A 26,665-nucleotide genomic window follows, 5' to 3' on the forward strand; every position below is an offset into this window, starting at 1 on the left:
CAAAAACAAATCAGCGACCAATATAGCCACCTTTCTTTGCAAGGACACTCAAAAGCCTGCCATCCATGGATTCTGTCAGTGTTTTGATCTGTTCACCATCAACATTGCGTGCAGCAGCAAGCACAGCCTCCCAGACACTGTTCAGAGAGGTGTACTGTTTTCCCTCCTTGTAAATCTCACATTTGATGATGGACCTCAGGTTCTCAATGGGGTTCAGATCAGGTGAACAAGGAGGCCATGTCATTAGTTTTTCTTCTTTTATACCCTTTCTTATCAGCCACGCTGTGGAGTACTTGGACGCGTGTGATGGAGCATTGTCCTGCATGAAAATCACGTTTTTCTTGAAGGATGCAGACTTCTTCCTGTACCACTGCTTGAAGAAGGTGTCTTCCAGAAACTGGCAGTAGGACTGGGAGTTGAGCTTGACTCCATCCTCAACCCGAAAAAGCCCCACAAGCTCATCTTTGATGATACCAGCCCAAACCAGTACTCCACCTCCACCTTGCTGGCGTCTGAGTCGGACTGGAGCTCTCTGCCCTTTACCAATCCAGCCACGGGCCCATCCATCTGGCCCATCAAGACTCACTCTCATTTCATCAGTCCATAAAACCTTAGAAAAATCAGTCAGTGGCCATGTCTCTGAGTATTGCACACCTTGTGCTTTTGGGCACTCCAGTGATGTTGCAGCTCTGAAATATGGCCAAACTGGTGGAAAGTGGCATCTTGGCAGCTGCACGCTTGACTTTTTTCAGTTCATGGGCAGTTATTTTGCGCCTTGGTTTTTCCACACGCTTCTTGCGACCCTGTTGACTATTTTGAATGAAACGCTTGATTGTTCGATGATCGCGCTTCAGAAGCTTTGCAATTTTGAGACTGCTGCATCCCTCTGCAAGATATCTCACTATTTTTGACTTTTCTGAGCCTGTCAAGTCCTTCTTTTGACCCATTTTGCCAAAGGAAAGGACGTTGCCTAATAATTCTGCACTCCCTGTACATGCAGGTGGATTGGTTTGTTCGACAGTTGTGAAAGAGCGATAAGGTGAATACCGACACACACACACACAAAATAAAACGTTTTAATGAGCCAGTGTAAGCCCAGACAGACGACCTTTTACTAAAAATTGTGTTAGCTTGCAAGCTAGCGCCAGATATTCTTTTGTTCGTAAATCAAGGTCAGTACAACAAACACGATTACACGTAAAAAGCAGTAACCATCCTGTATTAAATACCGAGAAAGAGAAACGTTTTTCTAGAATCAATAACCGTTAAATAGCAAAGGACGGCAAGAGGACGTGTGTACACGAATATGACTCCCGTTACACCAACGACACACTGACTCCCCTCTCCACCGACTCCACCATTAACATCCGGGTCATTCCCGGTCTGTCTGATGCAAGTTCCAACGGAGCGCTGAAACCGGCGGCACACCCTCTGAAACACACACACACGGAGCTCCAACAGCAGCCCGAAGATACAGAGATAGCATAAAAAAGTGTTTTATTACTGATGAACCAGTAATGTAGAAAACCCTATCTCAGTATCAATAAAATGTCTCAGTAATAAAATACGTCAAAGCCTTCTTAGGTTGTGTAGTTTAAACCAAAGTCGCAAAAATTACAAAACCAAGCACATTTCCAGTGTTGTTAGTTTTAACATTTATTTCAGTCAACTAAAAGTTTTTTTTTTCAAAATTGGTTTTAATTGGTTTGTTTTAGTTAAGAAAATACTTCTTAACTTGTTTTTCTTTTCTGATAAATGCTAACACCAGAACTCAACTTACTGCAGCATAACATGCAAGGCTGTGATATATCAACCCAACAAAATATATTTTGTTATGTAAATATATAGAGAGCGAAAGCAAAAAGGAAAAAACTGACACAAACCTTAAATGTATTTTCTTGTGCCATCTAGTGGGTGTAGAGACGAACTGGGTGCAGCAAAGCTGACTGTGCAGAGGGCATTTACTGCTTACTGTAAAATCATGTGAATATATAAATGTCTCTTTATATAAAATAAAAAATAAAAAATAAAAAAGTGACTGTAATCTATTTTGTTTGGGGATTTGTACACAGGTCTCTTTCAAAAAAGAGATTCAGATCTCACTGAAAACATATGTTTACATAAGTAATGCCTGTAGATGTAGCTTTAGAAACAGTTATTACTGATTTTAATTTTTTAAATAGTTTTTATTTTTTAATTTCAAAAAGATTGTTTCTTTACTTTAAGTTTCTTCATCATATAGCCTCTGTCATATTGTAACTTTTAACTGTAAAATAATGCAACACTTAACAATAGATGACCCAAAGCCTCTTAGATGTAGGTGCATTAATATAAAGTAGTTAACCAAAGCGAATAAAACTGAAGATGTCTCATGTATATTTTTATTTAATGAATTGATACCACGTTATTGAAGTTAAAATCTATTTTAATCAAAACATTGATTATTTAAACCCACCCCTACTGTGCAGCATACAGTACCAACAACACATGATATGTTCAGAGGCAGCAGCCAACAAGGGCATGGAGGGCCCCAGACATCCAGAGACCCCCAGAGAATGAGGGCCCAAGGATGACCACCGCACCTCATGGATTCTTGATATGATTCCTTGTGAGGGTGACGTCAATCAGGTTGCCTCCCATTCAGTATAAAACCTCTCAATCCGGCCCCAGTCTTCCTCTTTTTTTTATTTACCTTGCTTAAAGGGAACCACCGGTGAGTTTATCTCTCATTCTTCAAGTGGAGAGGGACCCGTCTGGCCTTATCTTCTTCTTTCTTTGATTTTTAGGTTCACTGTGGTAAACATGGTAAAAAAAATTAGCCACCATACTTTCTCTGTATGTATTATTGTAGGGTCTACCTTACAATATAAAGCGCCTTGAGGTGACTGTTGTTGTGATTTGGTGCTTTATAAACAAAATTGAATTGAATGTAGAACCCCTGCCTCCTCATTGTGCTGCCTGCTTTATTGTTGTTGTTATGACCATTGTTTGACCCCACACATCAATGATCCAAGATCAAAGATGTTTGAAAGCAGTATGGTGAATGAGGTCTTATTGGCCTTGAGCTTCAAATGGAATAAAGAAATTGTGTTAATGTGTTTGAATGAAGCTGTAATTGGAAGTGTAACAGAATTGAATGACGTATCCACTTTATATTCTTTTCGTAACAATCAAACCAGACACGATAAATTTTGACCCCAGAGGACAACAGGTGTGATTATCAAATGATTCAAAAACAGCATCCTCACTAAATTTTGATATATACTACTCTGTGATAATTTAAATAGTCAAAATAATTCAATGTTTCATTTAAATTTCACTCAAAAACATGATATATACGTTTATGGAAATTAGGCCCTAAATTCCAAAATGAAGAGAAAATTTTGTTGTAATGCACTGGACCGAAGTAAGACTAAAGTTGTAACACAGAACTGATTGACAATTTATACCATATGTTTTACATAACAGTCAAATCAGAGGACAGAAGGAGTATGGGAGGACATTACGAGGGTTACATGCCACTCACTTTAATTTTCAGGTAATCCAAGTTAAAACAAAATTATTTTCAAAATAAAAGCACACATTTTCATGACATCACACATTTTTAAAGCACAGAGGAGGTGAATAAATCATCACATCTTTACAATCACAGTGCTCTTTGAAAAACTGCATGATGGTATTTCCTAGATCATATAGAAAAAATAATCACTGTAGTTTATAAAAGGAAGCTTCTTACTGTTGAAGCAAACCCATATGATTACAAACACTGCAAATGCTAGCACCCGAAGGTGCTTTAAGTCTTAAAAACAAGTGAAGAAACTCCAATCTAAAATGTAAGGTTTCACGTGTCTTTGGCACTCTTATCAGAATAAAACATCCTGAGTATTCATGTCATTGAAAAGTGCTTCTGTTGGTCCTAATAAACAGTCTGTAGAAGTGGTCAGAAAACTGCAAACAAAGCAGTCAAAGACGAAGCTGTGCGACAAACTAATAAGAGGATCGCTTCATGAAAAATCAGTCAGTGTCTCCCACCTGAGCCCCTCAAAATCAGCTGATTTTTATGTCCAATAACTTTCATATCTTTAATGAAACCATGCAAAATTTTATTATAATACTGTGAGTATTTTTTGAGTTACAGGCTCCCAAAGTACACAGGGTGGGTTAAGATTTGGATAATTTTGAGATGACGAGGAAGCCGCACTGAAGGCAGCTTCACAGCAGCTCGATGTTCCTGTCTGAAGCCGTCTCATCCCAAAGGAAACTGACAGAAACTGAACAGGAAAGGTGAAATAACCAGGATGAGAGTTTGAGGCTGTGGTTCCCTGCTTGAAAACGGAGGATCTTTAACTCTGAGTGGGAGGAGAGAGGAGTCCCCAGGCGAGGGAGGATTTTATCCATGAGTGATGGGACGGTGGAGGGTTAGGTGGGCTGACAGATTGGTGAGATGGACTTTGAACATGACTGTTGTGGTGAAGAAAGAGCTGAGCTGGAGGCAAAGCTTTCAGTTTTACCTTTAAAAACATTCTTCAGGACCCAAACTTGCGCATGTCAAAACAACTACAAAGAGCAAGACGCTGTTTTTCTCTTTTAACACAGAAGAAATCTGAGCTAGAAGATGATGCTGGTATCAAAATGTGGGAAAAAATAAGAACTTTCATGAAATATAATTGGTTTAGATCAGCCTCCCGTAAAACGTGGTCATATGGTGCTTGAAAGTATACCCAAAATGCAGATATCTCCATTGAATTATAAGAAAACAGGTCAAACATCCAGTGATCATTCTTGTTCCTCTACATCAAAGATATTAAATTGTTGTTTCCTATTGAGCTATGATATAACCCATGACACCGATCCTGAAAAATGTGGATATGTCCTGTATGTAGGTTAAAAAGGCTAAATAATGCTGGAAAAAAAAATTAAGTGACTTAAAAAGTAGCCCAAAATTTTAACACATCCCTGTGTACTCTGATGGCCTGTAACCCAGAAAATATTCACAGCATGAAGATTCAAAGCTTCATTAAATGCATAAAAGTTATTTTACGTTAAAGAAAAATCACCTGATGGTGGTTTTCTCCCCCCAGATATGTATATTTTATGTGGAGTGACCCTCCTGTTGTGCAAAATATGCATTTTGTTCCAAACTGTACCTTGTTCAAGGTAAAATTAAAAGAAAAACCAAAATAACTTTAAAAAAAGTGATATGTTTTGGTCTCACCTGAAGTGTCGTAAGTATCAAACAGGTGCAAAGAAACAAAATCACCCGGAAAATTTTAAACAAAACTCACATACAAACGATTAAAACTTTATCAACAAGAGTAAACGTGTTTCCTGATTATTAAAAGGCAGCACGTGTTCGAATATGTCATCTGCACCAAAACGAATCTTTTCTTAAAAGTAGTGATAACATCCTAACCCTTGAAATTTCACCTCCCAGTGAATTTAAAGGGTTAAAAATGCGCCTAACAGGAAATTTTAAATGCTCCATAAACTGTAATATAGTTGCTGGAATTACTGTAAAAATAAGTCTATCAGCTCACCTCGTAAACAAGAAGAGCATATTGTACCTCTGAAGTCATTATTGGTTCATGAAGTGTGAATACTGCATGAAGTCCCTTAATTTATACCTGAATTTACAGATTAAACCTCCAGACACGTTCCTCTAAAATCGGAAAACTGTGTAAAACTAGCTAACCGTATATGTGTCTTTAAAGCCTGAGTAAAGGCTCTGCTGCTGATGCATATTTCTGCTTTAATGTGAGATGGACCTGTTCCTCTTCCTCTCAGCTTCAGCTCGCTCCTCCTCAGTGAGGGCCCATGGTTGGAGCTTGCCGCTGCCAAGAAACGTGTAAATGACGGCACCGCCCGCGTTGATCCCAGCGGCAACCCAGAAGACTTTTGCCCAGCCGGCCAGAGTGCGCTGCCAACCAGAGGAGAGGACGATGAATGTTAAACACTGTGAATCTGACAGTGAATTATTGCTGCTTTCAACTATTTTATGATGCCTTCTGTGTATTTTCCACCTTGAAGAAATAAAAATATGAAGATATGATTTTGTTATCATTCCTATTTCTGTTGTTTTCACACGTACGCTGCAGCCATTAACCTGAGAACTCAAACGTCCAGCAACATCAGCCCGACTTTAACCCTCCTAACATCCACCAGAGCACTGAAGCAGGATTATGGGCTTATCTCGATAACTTCATGATTAAACCTGGGTTTTTAGTCACACAGAGGTACATGATTTTTATGCTGTAGACCTGGAGCAGGTTATGTTTGAGACAAAAAGATCAACAAGTCCTTAGAAAACAGCTCTGTGTATTGGTTTTAAACTTCATAACAATTTTATTATTTTTATATTATATATGATAGATAAAAAGGGCAACTATTTGTAAATTTGGACTTTATATTAATTTGTAAGAAGTCTATGCTTTTGTATTTACTCACTGCTCTCAGAACGTTTACACCACCAGGTGTTAACAGTCTGAGAAAGAGCTGTGATACTGCTCGATATGTTACTTCACAGAGTCTGCATTTTTGCCAGCTTTCCCTGAACTTTATTAATACAGTATTGCACAGAGATTCATATTGTACTTTTAATACTTTGCTGATATGTCTGCATCTGTTTTAGTGATGCAAGTCTGTTTTACATGTTTAACTCCTTCATGTTCTGTAATAAAGTTTTATCCTTATTTGTAAAATTATCACTGTCCATGACTGTGATTGGTCAGATGCCGCCAACGCCAACCCTTTAATGTGAATGTTTTCATAGCTAGGTTGATAAACCCTGGGTTTAGCGAGATGATAACCACCTTTGTTTATCCTGATTGCCATAGTTGGGATAAATGAATCCAGATAGCATAAATATGTCCTCCGTATAGTGACCTCGCTTTGTAGTTCAGGGCACAGGTCAAAACAGGTTAGGGTTGGGTTTTATTCTTTTTACTTTGGCATATCAGCTTCTGCTATGAAAGGTTTCCTCATGTTAGGAAGACACAAAATAGCTTAACCCTACTTAAGAAGACTTTGTGCTCTGGTGAGATGATGAATTTAGCCTTTATACTCACATCTTCAGTAAAGTATCCTGTTACGATCGGCGCCACGACCCCCGGGATAGTCCCGAAGGTGTTGGTGATTCCCAGCAGGAATCCTGCATACCTGCAGGAGCAGGAAACAAAGTACCTGTTTGTCACAGTTTCATTTATCCAAGTCTTCATTAGATCTGTGGACTCTGATTATCAATGTATAGTTCACTTGAGTGATTTGCAGCTTTTATGTGTTTCACGTTTTCAGGGGTTTAAACTGTTAAGCAGTAAAAACTTAATCAGCTGTTTGGACGACGACACCCACCGAGGAGCGATGTCTATCTGGTTGATGAAGACTCCGGCGGCGCTGAACCCTCCCGTTGTCATTGACAGTGTGAGGAAGGTGACGATGAGGATGTGGTCGCAGCCGGCGTAAACCACAGCCACGAGGAAAACCGAGGGCAGAAACAGACCTGTGGAGAGAAGAGACGGCCGTTGGAACAGGAAAAAAATAAAACAGTACCGGGTCGCTTTCTCTCTTTAAGAGAGAATCTGATCTACTCGTGTCCAAATTCTGAGTGAAGTGTTGGTTTTACTGGGAGGAAATTCACTTCAGTGCATGGGCCACATTCATCCCAGACCAGTAAAACCACAGCATACACACACGCATTAAAAAACAAGTACATTATAATCACAGTCACCTGGAGTCCTGCAGGCCTCATACTATCGCTTCACAACAACAAATGCAAACTAAACCACACGGGGGCAGCGTTGCTTCATTAAGTCACTCAAACTTTAATCTGCATTTGTTTGTGTTGAACAGCAACTGTTCCTGTGTCACATGTAAAAACTGCAGACGAAGCTTTGATGAACACAGTTTTTCATCTCGGGGAGGGACCCAGAGACGAATCACATAAAATGATCTCTGTAGTAAAATATTTGTCGAAGTGTTGCAAATGAGCAGAGTTTAGTTTGTGCCGTGTTTCTCGTTCTTTCTGGATGTTTGTAATTCCAATGCCTTGGCTTAAAGTGGGATTTTGCTGGCAGAGGAACACTAAGATCCAGCAAACTTATTAGTCTCAAAATAACTCCCAAATCAGCTGACTGCTGCTGCTGCTGACTCTAAGGCTTTCTGCTCTTTGTGAATTCAGCTGCATCCTACATTCTAGGAGGATTTCATGAGTCATCATAGCAGGAATCCAGCATGAAGACAGAGGACAACCTTTTGTGACAGTGTTTTCATATCAATGTTAAACCAGCAGCGCGGGAATCCTGACTCCTTTCTAACCAGGCGGGGCCAGAAAATTCACACAATTCTTTACAAGTGGATGTAACACTCTCTTAAAAGTCAAGACTTTAACCTGAGAGACTAACTTCCTGCTTTACCTTCTGAGTATGCAAACACCTATATGTATGTAAGCCTGCACACAGATGAAATGAGCACTCAAGTTTTATTTACCTACAAACGTGAAGATTTTGCGAACGACAGTGACGCTGAACACTCGCCGCTCGATGAGGGCGTCCGCCATGACTCCAGACAGCCACGCCATCAACCAGCTGCCCAAGTACGGCAGAGAGGACAGGAAGCCGTTCTGATACAGACACACAGACAGATGTTCAGACTTTGTCCCAACACAAAAATACAGAAATATAAACACTGACATCAGGAAAGTGTAGAGCTGATGCTGTAGTTTCAGATTTTGGGACTTTCACTTGATTTCCTCTCTGACATCTCCACATTTTTGGATAAAGCTACACGTTTACTATCCAACAGTGTTTCAATTCTTCTATTTTTTACTTTTTTTTTTTACAATTAAGAGAAAAAAGAAGCAGAGGTCAAAGATAAAACAAAGTCCTTGTAATCTATCATAACATTAAAACTGAAATTTCACATCCAAGTTTTACTTAGGGTGAGTCTCATGTGGCTCTATTCTGATCTCAAACATCTGAAGCGCTTCGGTAAACATGAAACAAGTGAAGGGAAATCTCACCGACTGCAGGTCGAAGTGCAGGATGACGTCCATGTAGGTGGGCAGGGATGTGAGCAGGGTGTAGTAGGCCCAGTTCGAGCACATCTGGGTGACGATGATGGCCCACAGTTGGACAGACAGCGCCATGTGCAGCAAAGGCAAGGACCAGCCATGACCTGTACCCTGAAGCATCGGTTCAGGTTAGAGAAAAATCATAACAATGTACTGAAATAATACAATTTAAGAACTTTGCAGTAGAATCTGACTGATATATGGTTTTTAAGACCGATACTGATGCAGATATTTGACGATTTAAAAGCCAGTATGTCAGCCAATACTTTTTCATTTCAGACATATGAAACACAAACAGATTTACCCGAAGTTTAAGCAGATGTTTATTTACTTGTTTACGCTCAGGTTGGATCAGCTGGCTGCATTTATGATGTTCCCATTGTTGCAAATGGGTGTCTTCTGGTGGACAAACCATGCAACATCAACACTCATAACATGCCTGAAGAGTGTTTCTGCTTACTTTTTCAATTTTCATTTATCATCTGCCAAAATAACTAATGCTGGGCTCTACTCTGCAGCAACAAAAACATAATCATAGACAGGACATCTGTAGGGTTAAGAAGGATGTTCTGTTTTAAGTTATTATAGGTATAAAAAAAAAACTAGTGACATACTGGCGACAGATAGTGGTCCCCCTCAGCCTCCTAGTAGATAGACTTATGTTATCAATTTCAAAATCCTAGGTGACTTCCTTCTAGAATTATCACACTCAGACGATTTTCAGGAAACCTGACCTCTGACCTCAAACCTTGAGGTCTACATTCTTAGCAGATACACCCGTGGAGACTTGGGTGTCCACGTCACCTGTCCGTGGACAATGATGACCACACTCCATGAGCCTTTTATGGCTGAGGGGTAAAAAACCAAACCACCCCCTCAAAAACTGTACAAAACAGCATAAAAATATGCAGAAAATGTCTTTGATTTCAATCTTTATTAGTTTAATCTATATTTATTAGTTTGGTCAAACTGAGCTGAGAGGGATTTATTTTTCACCAACACCTGAATGTCTATGTGACGGTTTGTCTGCAGTTGTTTGTACTTTAAAACCAAATCTGAACTTGTTAAGCCCTTAAAACCAAGTTTACCACAATACTTGTCCATCAGTGCGATTCCCCCCTCCCCCTCCTCCGAAACCTTTTCAAACAATAAAATCTAAACTGAAACGAAACCTATTGAAGAAGATCAAACTATAATATATTTGGATCGAAAACATATTTGGATATAAAACAAACTGAGACAAAAGGTCAGCTGCGGGGAAGAGAGAGTAAGAAAAGGCAGAGCAGTAAGAGAAATGGAAACAGGAAGTCAGATAAAGGAAGTGATGAGTCACTCTTCACTGCAGGTAGAAAAGAATACACAACATAGGAGCAGGTGAGGGACAATTTTGAACAGCAATGGAAAGCAATGTCATTTGTATATACACTACCACTTTTTTCCACTTAAAAACAAAACAAAAAACATTTGCAAATGTTTTCAAATCTCTTTTTGGGTTTAAAAAAAGCTGCTGTTGGTATTTACTAAAGATGCCCAGTTAATCTAACAACTAAAAGGCAGGACTGAGGTCATGTGTTGCCTGTGAATCTGCAGGAGTTTCCTTATACGGGGTCACAGAGCAGTGCTTCTCAAAGCAAGGACCCTATATAAAGCACAAAATAATTAAAAAGCAGATGAGGACCAACAAAACAAACAAAAACAACAGTCACATGGCGTCTGAAACTTTATGTATAAAATAGATTTACACAAATAGCTCCAGATAAATATAAGGAGTATAAAAGATATGAAGGACTTGCTTGGTCAGATTATAACAGGGTCCCCTGACAGAGACACACACGAGGATCAATGTAAATAAATATCTGTTAATGTTTCACTCGTACCTGTGGTCCCACGGTTTTAATGATGTAATCTTGCTCCTCTTTGCTGATTCGGCGATGGTTGCGAGGGTCATCTGACACAAAGATAAACCAAAAGACTGCCCAGAGGCAACCAGCACTGCCTGGAAGAGGAGGTGAATGATTGAAAGAATCAGCAGATTTGGCAGTGAAAGCAAAGAGCTAAACAGTGATTGTCTTCAAGGTCAAGTCAGAGGAAAAATAATGTTACTGTTGTCATAAACCAAAGAGGAATAAGCTCAAATGATAGACTGCCATCACTGTACATTAAAACAAGACTTCTGTGTAGCCTCAATAATACACAAATTGCTCTAAACAGTTTTTTGTTGTTCAGATGTAGTAAAAAAAATGGCTTGTGGTGGCACCAGTGTGTGTTCCCCTCACCACAGATGTAGAAGACAGTGGGCCAGCCCAGCATCTGGCAGATGTAGCCAGTGAGCGGCAGGGCCACAAAGGCGCCAAAGCTGCCCCCAGATCCCGACATGGCAATCAGGCGAGAGCGCTCCAGAGGAGGAGCCCACCTAGCCCATATCGCCATCATCGCCGGGTACGTCACACCCTAGAGATGCACACAGAGACAATGTAAAGAAAATAATCTGCCCGCTGTTATAGAAGCTTTTTACGTTGGCAACTACAAGCACCTGGAGTCATTCTTGATGTAGGTGTAAAAAGGTTAAACCAAAAAGTGTACCAATGGTTTTTCTTCTCGTTACATTTTTGGCAGTCATTCACAGCTGATCACGCTGGCAGAGCGAGGCCTGTATCGCCCATAGGAGCAGACGCAGGACTCCTCATACCACAACTTATTAAACCCCTAATTTGGATTTTTATTCTCTGAGATCTTGAGTTTTCCTATTATTTTCTTACCTTTCAAAGATTTTTGTTCAAGTAATAATTTATTTATTTAATCAATCCATCTTAGTATAAATACGGTTACCACAGATGGGTGTTCAGAGCTTAAACGAACCTGTCAAAGAAATAAAGAAAAACACGTCTGGTCTCCCCCCTGTCGTACCTCTCCGAAGCCCTCCAGAGCTCGCAGTGCAAACAGCCAGTACGACCCCCATTTGGCAGCGAGAGGGGTGAGCAGAGTGAGGGCAGCCGTGCCCAGCACACCCAAACCCAGGAAAAACTTCCCCCCGTAGTGACCGGCCAGGTAGCCGCCCGGGATCTGCGTGCACAGGTAGCCGAAGAAGAAAGCCCCGAGCAGCCAGCCCTGAGTCTCAGAGTCCCAGTTGTAGTGAGGGACCTGGGGCAAGAGGTCACAGAGAGGAGGCGTCACAGAAAATAAAGCGCGAGGAGAGATCTTGATGGCGGCTCTATCAATGCTCGAGCGGCGTTACCCCGGCAGGCTGCTGGAAATTATTGCTAGTGTTCTCGCGTCCTGATGGTGGTGGGCAGGCGTTGGTGACGGAGTGGTTTCCGTCTGGATCTGTGTCGGTGCTGTTCACCATGGCTACCATGGCGACGCTGAGGTTGACACGGAGACCGTAGACCACAGTGAAGCCGAGGAACATCAGGAAGGCGAGGTTGAAGCGGGCCGAGCAGCACCGAGGAGGAACTGATCACACACAGAGAAATAAATAGTGTATTTTTTTTAAGAGCCTTAAATTTGGCAGATCGCCTCTTTTAGGTAATTTTCCCACGCGCGTTTGAGCCGCTTTAAATACAGAAACTACTTTCAGATACCGCCCTAGAAGAGCTGCTTCCATACTCGCACCACAATGTGAAAGCATGATATTGCTTCCAGTCATCAGTACTAGTACCCTGGAGTTTCTGTTCTTTGATCATTCACTGGATAAAAAAACATAACAAAAAAATCCACAAAGAGCATTTTGGGTAAACTTTGAAGGCTTTGTAAATAAGCTGAATAGATAAATAATTTTCTTGACCTTATAACAAACATTTCTCTTTAAGCATTGCAGATTTTTCCCGTAACAAGCCAAAAAACCTGGCCTCCAAGCATCACCAAGATCGTTTATATCTTTACAGCGGCATGTGATTCCATGTCTGCTGCCTCATTGAGGTCTTATATGACAGGTGATCTTTAATGCTGATGTGTGCACTGAAGAACTGAAAACCATCGCTACAAAACAACAAAATTAACAGCTTCATTTTTGTAGTCATGTTCAAAATTAGATCCAAACACTTCAGTGATACCAAAAGCTCAACCTGCTGCATGTTCAGCTTATTTTTTCAAAGCAGATTCAATATTTCTGGTAAAGATTAACATGTAAAAAAATGTTTTCCTCACTTTCATCACTCCCGATGAGAGGTTCCGTGTCCTCACTCTCATCGGAAGCGGCTGAGTTGATGGAGCAGCCATCGGGTGGTGGCATGGCAGGCAGCTGGATCCAGGAAAATATTCAGTCTGTGTCGATGTCAGTGCACCATGGTGCCCGGGACGTCTGCAAAGGCAAGATCAACTTATTAAACCACAATAAAGAGGATATGGGACAAACACATGACAAATGCCATGGCGTGCTGACAGGCAGCAGGTTTGGACACTGTAACATGCTGACCCACACACACACACACACAGAGTGGCTCTTCCACTTCCAAAATACTTCCACATGTCTGAACTCATTAAGTTACTGATGCCCGAATTGGCTCTGATGGAGATGATGATGCTGACGATGAAGCTCAGAGAGCGTTCACACTAACACAGCAGTTATTGTTGCTGTTATTTCAGCTGCTCTTTGTTATAAATTTAAGCTTTTTGGGAACTGAGAACACAACCCACAACCTCAGGCTGACACACATCTGTTTTCACAGGTACAAACGTGGTTTTAAACAGGTTTTGTGTGACCAAAGATCAGATTAAAAGTTAGAAAATACAGACATATTAAGAGAGACAATTAATAATTAATATCAATTATCTTTAATTGATATTAGTTGGATGTAATGGAAGGAGTTATTCTAATGTAATATAATAGATCATTTTATATTTGTTCCTTAATTATTTTCAAATTGTTCATAAGTTTTTTAAAAATTTTTTTAAATATCTATCTAATTTTATATTTATGTTAAATTTTATTTGTTTATTTTTTTCCAAAATTCATTTTTCTTATTGTATTTCATTTTTTTCCTAAAATCTTCCGATTGTGCTTATACACCATTTTAAATGTTGTTTTTATTTCTTTATAATTTTTTATTTAATTTCTCTGTAGCTTCCTCTTTTACAAAACAAATATTATTAAATTATCAGCTGGTCCATCATCGGTGACGCACTTTGAATTGAACCACAAATAAAGTTTGATTGATTTCATTAAATCGTGGTTACCAAAGTCAGTGTATGTCTGAAAATTAACACAACAGCTATTAGCCAAAACATTAAAAACACCAATAGGTTGAAGTGATAGATCGACAGTTTTTAAATACAATAATATTCTGCTGGGAAATACAGATGCAGAGGTTTCTTTGACATTGCAATATTGTTCCAAACATCCTGTTGGACGGGAGAGGAAAATTCGTAATCCAACGCTGCAAAAACTACTGAAGAACTTTAACGATGCCAATCTAATCAAGAATCCTTCAAATGTGCTGGAAAAATCCGGACCCATGGATAAATATAATAATTTTAATAATAATCAATGTTCAGTCTGTCTGAAATAAACATGAAATAAACATGAAATAAATGTGGATCATCGTGGATAATACAACACAGAATAGCTGCAAAATGAGACTATAAAGATTAGATCTAAAGCAGAATGGAAAACACTGACAGTTGACTTTGTGGTAAGTTAAATCTGTTTGCTGGAGTATGTTTGTTATGAGAGAAGATGACCTGAAGTGACTTTTAGTTCCTGCTTAGTTCCTGCATTTCGATCCTGCTCCGTACAGCAAGTTTTTAAAAGGCTCTGCAGAAAAGATGACGTTTTTATAAAACCGTCATCTCTTTCGAAGTCATTTTGTTTCTGTCCTTTAAGATTAAAGACATAATGAAGAGGTAAAATATAAAATCGGGACAAATGATGAAAACGTTTCAAACAAGAGGAAAACTGCAGAAGATTGTGGAGCTGTGCCAATTGGCCGATCAACAGATGAAGCATTTGCTTTTCTTTCTTTTGACCAACACACAGATTTAGCTGTTTTCCTTCTCACTGTTTTTGTTACAAATAAAAAGTTTATCTCTCTCAGTGAAACTCCAAAACAATTCCTGTTACTTCCTCACATCCTCTTTCTGGGGAACGGCTTCCTAAATATCATGACTTTAATTATTTACGTGACATATCATAGTAAATCTTAATTTACTTGAATTTTAAACTGTTGGAGTTTGGGTGGGGGATTTCTTAAAACTTTTATTATCCAGAGTAGAAGAGTGAAAGTCTGGTAGACTGCAATAAGAGCCATTTATTATGAGTTTAGTTAATCATCTCTGCATCTCAGTAGAGTCAAGTTCATATATTTTCTGACTCTGATGCTCATCCAGCAGCCTTTAGACACATGAGACTGAACTTTAAATGTGTTTAAACACCCACACGACCCAATCGAAACCCTGTAGTTAAGCTAACTACAGAGTTTTATAAGACAAAGAGGTCAAGATGTTCTCACATAAGAAGTGAAACTTGGTGTCATGACAGTGGCCTCTCTTATCTCATCAATGAACGCTTGTAATCACTGTGAATAAGCCGTTGAACCACAGCTGCTGTCTGGCACACTTGGCTGAGATGATTAGGAGTTCACCTGGTCAGTCAGTCTGTGTGTTTTAGTCCCAAACTGTGACTCAGACGAACATGTCCTAGATTTCAAAGCTTCAAAAAGACGCTGGACTGAACTTTAACGGAGTATAAGTTTGTGAGAGGTTTTCCATCAGTGGTTACTTTCTCCAGGTTGTTTTTTTGATTATCCACTTTTTGGGGAAAAAAGGGAGACATCGCCATTAATTTGTCCTTAACTTGAGGTCATCCCCTCAGTGTTTTGAAAATAGATCCACAGTTTATGGTGCAAAAAGGTACAGTGAAAAAATAAAAAGTATTTATTGTTGCCTACAGTTTTGGTTCTGATGTCATGGTCATTTGACTTTGAGCATCCTGTTCCCATTTTTTGTGAACGTCCTGGTGAAATGTCATTACTTTTTGGGTTCTATTTCAGTTTTATTTTAGTCTCTCACATTGTTTCCACTGTCTCTACATCCAGTGTGAGTCTGCTCATCTCTCTGCTTTGTTTCTGCCTTTCAGTTGTTTCCTGTTTTACTTTGATAGTGTCAGGTTTTCTCTTCTGTTTTGCTCTGGTGTTTGCTGTCATGTGTGCTGTGATTTCCTCATCCTCCTGTGTTTCCCCAGCACCTTGTGGGTGTTTTTGGATTAATCTTTGCCCCCCCCCTGTTTTCCACTTCCACTTTGCATCCAGCTACAGCCTGACATGTTTCTTTAATAACAATAATTTATGCAAATAATCAGTCATTAAATCTGCAAAGAGTTTAATATTTTTTAAATGTAAGAAGTTTTTTCCTCTTTGATTTACTTTAAATTTGCCATGTCACTCTGAGAAGTATGCGAACTTGAATAGCCAGCTGTGTGGAAAAACACCCGAGACTCTCACTGAGTAATGACACTTAAAGTCTGTACTTTTTTATAGGCTCACCTTTTTGCACCGTGAACTTTCCAGATTTGTATTTTCAAACTTATAGTTACCACACACACAAAAAAGAACTAAAACAAAATAAAAAAAATAACCCTGAGAGAAAGTGAGCCCAATCAGGATAAGAATATTAGAAAATATCCACAATTAATATGACCTTTAAACAGGTACTTTAATCTGATTATTATCAGTTATCCTCAGATGGCTCCCACAATGTGTATTCTGTTAATCCATTTAAGAGTTTTGTATGACAAAACTTATATTATTGCCTTTACCATGTGATTCGTGCACTCCGAGTGAGCGTGTGTGCAAATGTGTGTGTGTGAGAGTCTATCATGATCCTCAGAGCACATTTCACCTCTTCAGGAATAGTAAACATATTATTACACTGACTTTTTCTGCTGCTTAGTTTGGAGGGAACTGGGTTTGAAAAGGTAAAGACGGATAACCAGATCTCAAATGTTCATATGCATAACTTACTACAGAACTTGTTGTCGTTTTAACGAGTTTTTTTTTTTATATATATAACTCAATAAATAAATCCAACTAAATAATATTTAGAAACAGCATCTGTTCATCCTTCAGTAGATGTAACATGAATATCATTAAATATTTTAGGAAACGGAGCTAAATCACCTCATCTTTCCCACACTGAGACACACCACAGCATGGTGTAATATGTCTAAATAACGTAACTGTAACTCTACATCAACATTCAGACACATTAAATAAGTGTTAATATACTTAAACGTTTCCAATTAAAGCTAGAACTAGCTGTTAAATGCCCTAGCCAGGAAATGTTTGTTAACAGCTCAGCTACAATGTGTCACTGATTAACCGGATATCGATCAAAAGCAGCTTACCTTGTTATATCAGCTTACCTTGTTATTATAAACTCTTATTCATTAGGTTTTATTGGAGGTAGAAGCACAGGAGGCTTAACACTTGACACTTGTCATCTTGAAGCCGGCGAAACAATAGAAACTCCTTTCCGTGCTGATGTTTTTACACCCAAGTCATGTGAGCCCCGGGAAGGGGCCGATCGATGGATAAACCACGCCTAGTTTTGTTTTAGACTATCCAATGACTGCAGCTCATATGTTTAATAAATCGGACGTTGCGCTGGTAGCGCGTTTCCGTGAAGGCTTGCGTTCACCTTTCTGTGTTGCCAGATAGGGGTGGCAGCAGCGAGGCCAAGCCATTTAAATATAGAAACTAAATTACACACAAAAAAGCAGAGAAGTTGCACGTATTTATTTGTTAGTTTAATTTGACTTTTTCTTCCTGAGGGTGACGATATCTCTCAAGAGCACCGTGAATATGCCAGTGTAGAAACCCGGGAAAAAAGACTTCGACAGTGAATTATGACATTTTTACGATACCTTCGGTATCAGAGCAATCCATTACTCGATTTTAGAGCACTCAGTAGTACATGGCAAACAGGAGCTCCTAACACAAAATTCGGCTTGCTTTATTTCCCAATTATAATGGGTTGTTGCTTAACTGACGAAAAATCATAATATGGTAGGTAGGTTCTGCATGCCCGTGACGCAAATCTGGCAACACAGCTTCATCGTCTCGTTTCGGTGTCTGAGGCGTTTCAGTTGTTTACTCGCAAACGGAACAACTTACGTTTCTTTATTGTTTAAATGTATCTTATTTTGACAGCTACTCTGTAGTCTTTCTTCTCCTTTTACAAGCTGATTGTTTATCGGAAGAACTTCATTTCCGCGTGATTTGATGTGTTGTTATGGCAACAGAGTCACCTCCTGCGTAGCATTCAAACAGCTGCAGCTAGTCCCGAGTTATTTTCCGTTTCGCACATTGTAGACGACCCGGAGTTACACGGCTATTATTGAAGTCATGGCTCAATATAGAGTAAGTATTTTTGGCCTTACTTTCTGTAGCTTTTATGTTTTACGTGGTACATTTAAAGTTTGTAAAACTAGCTAGCTAGCGTCATAACAACGTGACCCCTGCTCGCCAACACGGTGGAAGGCAGTGAAGGCACCATGGGCTGAAAACACTTCAGTGCAAGGAGTTTTTATAGCGCTCTTTATGTCGGTGTATGAATGGGCTCCTAACTTGTGTGTCATCCAACTATTTGTCTTTTTCAGGCCTCTGAGTCGAAGCGGGAGCAATTTAGAAGGTACCTCGAAAAATCTGGAGTCCTCGACACCTTAACAAGCGGTAAATGGACTCCCCCGTTCAGCCTGGTGACATTAACGATAATGCATTCTGTGAAACAGTCTTTTAATTTGTTTTTACTGATATCCGTGCTCCCCCTCTTTCTTGCAGTTTTAGTTGCTCTTTATGAGGAGCCTGAGAAACCTAACAATGCACTGGAGTATCCTTTTCTCATTTTTGCAGCCTTACTACAACCTCAGGTGGTAACAATTAGTTTCTGATGTGGCTCTATCTTCAAAGCAAAAAAGATATGTCACACTTGTATGTTTCAGATCTACTGTGTTTTAATATTGGAAATGCAGGTTTTAAATTATTATTTCATTTATTGGGGGGGAAAAGTTATCCAGAATTACCAGGCCTTATGTGGAAAAAGTGATTCCCCCTAAACCTAATAACTGGTTTTGCCACCAGCAAGAACTGCAACTCTTTAGTATAACTAGTAACAAGTCTTTCACATCACTATGGAGGAATTTTGGCTCGCTCTTCTTTGCAAAACTGGTTTACTTCAGCCACACTTTATTTTTTTTATTATTATGTTTATTGTTTATTAGCTCGATTAGCCAGTTTAAGTCCAAACTTTGACTAGATAAAGCCTTCCAAAACTTTCATTATTATTTGAGTCATTAGGAAGTGGACAGTCAGGTTATTTTTGTCCAATATTTGTTTGATCATGTGGAATATTTAAATGCAGCAAATATGTAAAAATAAGATCTGGAAGTTGGCAAATACTTTTTCACAAAATTTCACTCAATATAAACAGGTTTAGAGCTTAAACCACTGCATTTAAAATAAAATAGTTTATTATTTTTTTATTTATGGTATTATCAGTCTCAAAATGTTACGATTGCAGTCAAATCGATTATTTAAATGCACTGTTGTCCCCTGAAACCTTCAGATGGGCAATGAGGTGACTCCTGGTCCATTTAGAGATGAATGGCAGCCTTTAAGACTTTGAGTTTTAATTCACAATAAAAATCTTAACATCTCCAATTCTTCAGCTATGTAGATAGGGGAAATCAACTGCATCAAAATTCATCAATATATTGATGTTCTGTGCATCTCGGTATACTGCAAGGATGTAGGCTAGACCAAATAATCACTCGGCTGTTTTATTGTGGAAAAGCCAGTTTCTTGTTATGGCAGCAGATTTAAAATCTAAGGGGTTTTTTGTAATCTGTTCATGGGGTTTGATTTATTCTGTGTTGTTCTTCACATGTTTAAATACTGCAGGATACTTGCAGTGGGTGAGTCCGTCACAGGCCAACAGTTCTTAAGCTAAGGAGTCATTCTCCTGCACCAGTCTCTCCAACCTACAAACTGGATCATCATTCTCCTGAATTAACACGCAGAACCGAGTTGGACCTTGTTCTGCTCTAATAAAATTAGATAGTATTGATGAGTAAAATTTCCATGCACTCGTTAACCTTAACCATGGCAACAGTTTCATAAAGCTTCATCTCGGGGCAGCTGGTCCAGAGCCAGCAGACACAGAGGCTCTTCGTACGGAGCTGGCTGACCTACAACAGAAGTGCAGCGAGCTCATGGAGGAGAACAAAGAGCTGAGGAGCAGGGTGAGCGTTTACAGATAATCACATGTCTATATTTGGTCTGGATTCTGTGACCTTTAACCTTCTCGTTTTCCTCCTCATCTTCCAGCTGATGCAGTATGAACCATCGCCTGATGGGGAAGCAGCAGAGTAGAGGTTTTCTTTGCTTTTGTGGAGGAATAAAAAGAAAAATGTTACTAAGGCCTTGTTTGTATGTAAATGTTTATTAAACAATGGATGTACAGTGAATGCAAAATCACTGTTATTTTTTTTTTTTTTGTTGTTGTATAACAAGAAGCTTTCTAAATTAAAAATGACATTTCAGCATCAGCCTTTCTCTGTCCTGAAGGTCCTTGATTTTGCTGATGGAAATTCTTCATTTGTTATTAAAGCTTCATCATGGATGAATTCAGACGCTGCGACTGACTGAAGTGTCTGGCTACAAAGGATCCTGCAGGAAGTAGTTACCAGAACATGTGTGCACTCTGGTTATTTCTTAGGTACATATACTTGCTAATAACAGGCCCAAAGTGTGGCAAGAAAATCACACTGTGATCTACACCACCATTCCCAGTCTGAACCATGACTTGAGGCATGTTGGATCCATCCTTTTCTGTTTTTCTACACCAAATTCTAACCCTACCATCCAAATGGCATTGCAGTAATTTTTACTTATCAGACCAGGCAGGTTTGTTCCCGTATTCAGTTGTCTGATTTTGGTGAGTAAGTGTGAACTGTACCTTCAGTTTCCTGCTCTTCGTGGACAGGAGCGGCACGCGATGTAGTCTTCTGCTGCTGTAGCACATTTGCTTCAAGCTTTGGTGCGTTCAGAGATGCTCTTTGTTGTAATGATTTGTTATTTCAATTACTGTTGTCATTTAATCTCAGGGAAGTCTGGCTGCTCCCAGTCAACAAATCATATTACCCAGAGAACAGCTGCTCATTGGGTATTTTCTGTTTTTCAGACCATTCTCTGTAAATCCTACAGATTTACTCACTTGTTGGCAGGAATTGGCTCACTTGTGTGGCAACAGTCATGGAAACATCATTGTGGCTTATATGCATGTTATTTTCTAACCACTGTCATGTTTTTCTGCAAGTGAAATTTACTGCTGGAAAAGTCTTGAAGATATTTCATGTCAAACGTAACAAAGAAAACAGATGAGTCAAGTTGACTCCTTTGTTGCATAAAAATGATTGAAATCATAATTATGATGCAGAGGTGCAAAATCAGTCTCCACCAGCCAGTGGGCCCGCTCAGTCTCACCCCTGACAAGTTAAAAGGCAAACTAAAATCCCCCCTTGTCAAAAGAAAAGAAAGAAATCTATAAAAGGCATTATTATGTTAATGAGGTAAATGATCCTAGTCAGTACTGTTATTTAAGTCGAGGTCAAAAGAGAGAAAACCACACTTGCTATGAACTCTCAGACAGTATAAAACATAGGCGCAGGTTCGAGGTCTGAAAAGTGAAGCCAATGCAGAAACGCTTTAAACCTGCATTCTTACTAATGTCCACCAGGGGGTGATTCCTGTGATTTCAAAAACAACCTGGGTCTCAAAGAAGTCAATGGGGAAGCAGCCCTCTGCCCTGAGCTCTGCAAACACTTTCTCAAATAGTTTATGGGTTAAGTCACTCCGTTTGGGTCATATTATTAAAACATTAAGTCAAAAAACAGGAAGTAAATGGATATTCTAAGGAAGAAGGATTATCCAGGAAATGCTAATTGGCTTACCACTTGATAGCTTGTTAGCCACTGAGGATGCTACAGTTCACTGCCCATCTTTTATACTGTCTGTGAATTACCTGCAAGCCTTTATTTTAATTGTAAATATGAAAAAATGAAAGGTTAATAACGCATTTGAGCAGATGTGTTTAGCGCACAGTGCACCACACAAACATAAAAGTCGGCATTTTCTTAAGTTGGTTTCTGAGACAAGGACCCATTCTTATCTGTGATAGCTAAGTTTAGCAATAATTCAGTGCTAGGTGCATGTTTCAGTTAAACAGTTCAGCGTGTGTGACCCTTCAGCCTTCATTTGACCATTAAAACATTTCAGAATAACTCATAAATCGACTTATCATCAAACATCATGAGGCCCCACTCAGTCATGTCAGCTGCTAACATAGCTTTATAGCTTGATTGTTTGAGGGTTGAAGCTCATTCTGAAAGCCTGAAACTGACCTGGAAATCTGAGAAAACAAGGCTGTGCATCCTAGTATGAATCCCTCTAAAAGGAAGAGTAGATGTTAGACTGCTTGTTTGTCATATGCTCTTTCTAAGACTGGAGAATGTCTGGCACAAGCATAATCTCTGCAGGCTTTTTGTGATTGTCTTTTAAAGAAGTCTAAACTGTGAAAAAGGTGCAGTAATACAGTGTTTTAATGGCTTCTTCTAAGCAGTCCTCATATCTGTAAATCAGTCGGGGCTCGTCTGCTGCTGGCGCTGCTGGCAGCTGACACTCGCCGGTTTGGTGGGGAGGCGGCGGGACTATTGCTCTCCCGGCTGTGTCGAGATATAGAGCTCAGCTCCCCTGCAGAGTCCGGGCTCTGGGGTCTGCTCTGTCTCTTAATGTCTGACTTGGAGAGGATCCTTGCTCTGGGGCCGCCGCCGCCGCTTCGTAGCTTCATGCTGTTGTTCCCGTTGTAGGAGTCTCCGCTGTCTGAGCCATTTCCCTCCACGACTGTGGAGCAGTTCCACGGTGGGGTGATCCTTCGTGTCTTCCTCGTGAAGCCTGACAGCGCTGTGCTGCAGGAGGCATCTGAAACAGGCAGGGTGGGGTACTCAGATCTTGCACGCTCCAGGTCCTCGTGATGTGGTGGGGATTGATCTTCTCGTTGCTCCTGTTTGTCTGAAGGAGGGGACCGCGTCTCACTGCTAGTATTGTTGGAGTTGTTGTTGTGCTCCGTGGGACTCGGGACTCCTTCCTTGCCCTCCTTTTGACTGTCCGGCTTTCCACCAGGGTCCCCTTGAATTGGGACGAAGGCGGAGGAGGCATTGAGGAGAGGGTAGTTGGGTCCGTTGCCCTGTTTCTCCAGCAGTAACGTGTACCCGCTTGGTGCTGTGGGAATCGTACTCTTGCGTCCCACAGTCGTTCCCATGCAAACCTGATGCATCACTGAGTCCTTTTTCGACTTGCTGACATAATAATCGTCCAGGTCATCCTTCAGGTGTGGGTAGTAGTCCAGAATGCCCTTCTTAATCCTCTTGAAGCCCAGGTGCATGATCTCCAGCAGACTGAGGAAGAGAGAGATGCAGGCAATAGCTTGCATGAACATCATGAAAACAGTTTTCTCTGTTGGTCTCGAGACGAAGCAGTCCACCACGTTAGGACACGGCTCCCTCTCGCACTTGTAAATGGTGCTCAGGCGGTTTCCATACAGGATGTATTGAACCGTCATAAAGCTGACCTCCACCACTGAGCGCGTAACAATGTGGGCCACGTAGGTGCACAGCAGAGAGCCCCTCAGTGGTGCTTTGTTGAGCTTCCCCTGCTCCAGCTGCCTCATCTCCTTTTCAATCCTCTTCTTCACCTCTGTCAGCTCTGCATCCACCGCCTCCAGCTCCCGCCGGAGAGCCACTTTCTTGCAGTGGCGTTCCTTCTCCAGAGCCCGCAGCTGGTAGATGGCATGACCCATGTACACCAGGGAGGGCGAGGACACAAATATCACCTGGAGCACCCAGTAGCGGATGAGGGAAATAGGGAAGGCCTGGTCATAGCATACATTCCGGCACCCCGGCTGCTCGGTGTTGCAGATGAAGTCGGACTGCTCGTCATTCCAAACGTCTTCTGCGGCGACGCCCAGGACCAGCATTCGGAATATGAACAGGATGGTCAGCCAGATCTTGCCAACCATGGTGGAGTGGATATGCACCTCCTCCAAGATCCCACCAAGGAAGTTCCAGTCTCCCATTTTCTACTTTAGCAGCTCTGTAACAAAAAAAGAGAGAGAAACTCATTTATATACTAGGAGTTCAGTGTTTCTTCTAACCACTTGCACTGTGCACCTGTGATCTCACCTTCTCTCTGTCAAAATGAGAACCTTTCAACCTTCCTAAAGGACATTCAAAGCTCTTCTTTGGATCTTGGCTGCTTTTTTTATGTACTCCATAAACATGATCCCACACTGCTTCAGTAATGTTCCACTGTCTAGGGATGCTTTTACTGCATTGGCAGTGAAACAAAAAAGGAAGCCAATCAGATTCATCCCAGATGGTGTTGCATGATAGATCAAAATGTGAAGGTACTTTTCAGCAGATCCTTAACAACACCAGCTGAAATTAAGCCCCATGCATTGACAGCCCCCACCGTATTTTACAGATGCCAGCAGACCTTCACTGTTGTAGCTCTATGTTGATAAGTGACAAAGATAAACTTTGAAAGCTCTTCAGAAAGTCTGGAGAATTACTGCCCAAGACCACTTTAAAATAATTGCAATAAGTCTGGCTACTTGTCATTTAAGGTGGGTAGTAAGCCACAGTTAAAACGAGACACACACCACATATGGGGCGGCTGCAGCTTAGGAGGTAGATGGAGGTCAAATATGCTTCGGCAAGATACTGAACCCCAAGTAAATATCAGAGTCTGTATGTGTGCGAACATGCTTGGATTAATATCTGAATGAATGAATGAGTGAAGGGCATGTTGTATAAAGCTCCGGTACAGTAGGAAAGCGCTGTATAAGAACCAATGGTAAATGGATGGATTCTTTTAAAGTGCTTTTCTACTCTCCCGGAGTACTCAAAGCACTCTATACAACATGCCACATTCACCCATTCTCACAAGCACTCCCTCTAAACTGAGTGCTTTATAACTACATTCACACACATTCACACTCCGACGGATGCATCGGAGAGCAAGTTGGGGTTAGTATCTTGCCCAAGGATACTTGACATGCAGATTGGAGGAGCCAGGGACTACTACTAATCGAACCACTAACCTTCCGATCAGTAGGTGACCTGCTTTACCTCCTGAGCTGCAGCTAATCCATTAACAAGTTTGAAGATTGCCCTCACATGCAACAGGATGCAGCGTTACAATCCTGAAAAGTACAAGTCCATGTAGCCCATTGGAAACAGAAGCTGATGTTTGCTTTTCACGTGTGGTGAAATCACAGATGCACATGTGCCAGTGGTCAGAACAGGATTTTCATAGAACAAAAGGAGAAAACTGTGAAGGGGAACGCGGGTGTATTTAAAGGTTTTGCATGTTTTTATGGATAGAGACGAAGACTACTGACTAAGACTATCTTTAAAATGGTTTATTGATATTTTATATTATATCAAAGGAACAGAACAGCACAGTGTAATTTAGAAGGTATAAAATTCATTCACATCAGTTAGATGCTTTATTTCAGTGTGAACCTGAACATTTGTCTGCTGCTTTTCATTTTGAGCATGAAAATAAGTCACTTTCTTTAAGGTTAGAAAAATTTCACTTATCATCTTTTTAATGTGTGATGTATTTACATTTTTTTGTGTAGTTGTTAATTAGCGAACAAGTTAAAAAAAAAAAAGGATGCAAAGAAGCATATACCAGGTAATATCTGAGAATAACCTAATCCCAGAGAAGAGCTTCAATTGCTTATTTTTCTTTTTAAATATTCAAAATTTACACGGCAAAGCTAGTTTTCAATATGAGCTGAAACATAAGAAAAATGGCTTTAAAATGCTTCTTACATGCTGATACAGCAGTAATTATTTTATAGTGTGATTTAAGAAAAAATACAACACTGTTAGGTTACATTTCACTGCTGATGCTTTTAAATGTAATCATCATTCCTTCAGAATAAAAGCCCCAGCTTACTGAGTTACAACTAAACCACAGCCCAGCAGACACCATTTGAGACAGGACTCTATTCACCACTATTTTGTGTCATCATTATAAAAACTTCCAGATAAATGAGTAAAACCAGACACAACCGATCATTTTAAATACAAATCAATAACTTAGCAGTAACTCACCTTTTATCTTCCATATAAAAATGTAACCATAAAAGCCTTTTTGATGTAACGCTGCCGATTTCTGACCTATGAAAGCATTTTTTCTTTATTTTTCATCTCTTATCAAAGGTAAAATCTTCCCACTGGTAGACATTTAACTCCCTGTTGTTGGTCACGAACTGGGCAAAAACAAATGAGGCGAGCTGGCACTAACTCTTCTCGACTTATAGAGTGTGAAACACCATCAATCAATTCCGTGGCAATGGTCTGCTGCCATTTACCTCGCAGCAGTATGAATGGACGACCTGCCAGTTCCTGCGAGTCATCAGGGGTGAAATGTGCTCCAAAATATTTGGTTGTCTGTCGCCTATTTCTGGTTGAACCCAGAGGATCCTGGACTGGTTTGATCCTCTAAATTTAGATGAAAGCAGCACAGAACTGGGTGCACT

The 26,665-nt window shown here is 40.2% G+C and overlaps 3 protein-coding genes across 3 annotated transcripts; 1 reads left to right on the forward strand and 2 right to left on the reverse strand.

Moving 5' to 3' along the window:
* Positions 1-3,490: 3,490 nt before the first annotated feature.
* Positions 3,491-17,580, reverse strand: si:ch1073-513e17.1 (sialin). Its single transcript, XM_040020418.1, has 11 exons — positions 17,421-17,580; positions 13,211-13,364; positions 12,300-12,517; positions 11,972-12,205; positions 11,341-11,515; positions 10,942-11,060; positions 9,014-9,175; positions 8,482-8,614; positions 7,348-7,495; positions 7,065-7,155; positions 3,491-5,917 (listed from the first exon to the last, which is right to left on the reverse strand). The coding sequence occupies exons 2-11, from the start codon at positions 13,293-13,295 to the stop codon at positions 5,750-5,752; spliced, it is 1,533 nt and encodes a 510-aa protein (XP_039876352.1). The 5' UTR covers positions 13,296-13,364; positions 17,421-17,580; the 3' UTR covers positions 3,491-5,749.
* A 115-nt stretch (positions 17,581-17,695) lies between these two features.
* Positions 17,696-20,522, forward strand: LOC120726669 (MYC binding protein). Its single transcript, XM_040020423.1, has 5 exons — positions 17,696-18,417; positions 18,657-18,729; positions 18,838-18,886; positions 20,168-20,297; positions 20,383-20,522. Exons 1-5 carry the CDS (start codon positions 18,403-18,405, stop codon positions 20,425-20,427), a joined length of 312 nt encoding a protein of 103 aa, XP_039876357.1. The 5' UTR covers positions 17,696-18,402; the 3' UTR covers positions 20,428-20,522.
* Positions 20,486-24,978, reverse strand: LOC120726666 (gap junction alpha-9 protein-like). Its single transcript, XM_040020419.1, has one exon. The coding sequence runs from the start codon at positions 24,185-24,187 to the stop codon at positions 22,679-22,681; it is 1,509 nt and encodes a 502-aa protein (XP_039876353.1). The 5' UTR covers positions 24,188-24,978; the 3' UTR covers positions 20,486-22,678.
* Positions 24,979-26,665: the final 1,687 nt, after the last annotated feature.

This window comes from Simochromis diagramma, unplaced genomic scaffold (genome assembly GCF_900408965.1).
Source record: "Simochromis diagramma unplaced genomic scaffold, fSimDia1.1 OVJJ01000753.1, whole genome shotgun sequence".
Classification (NCBI taxonomy): Eukaryota; Metazoa; Chordata; class Actinopteri; order Cichliformes; family Cichlidae; genus Simochromis; species Simochromis diagramma.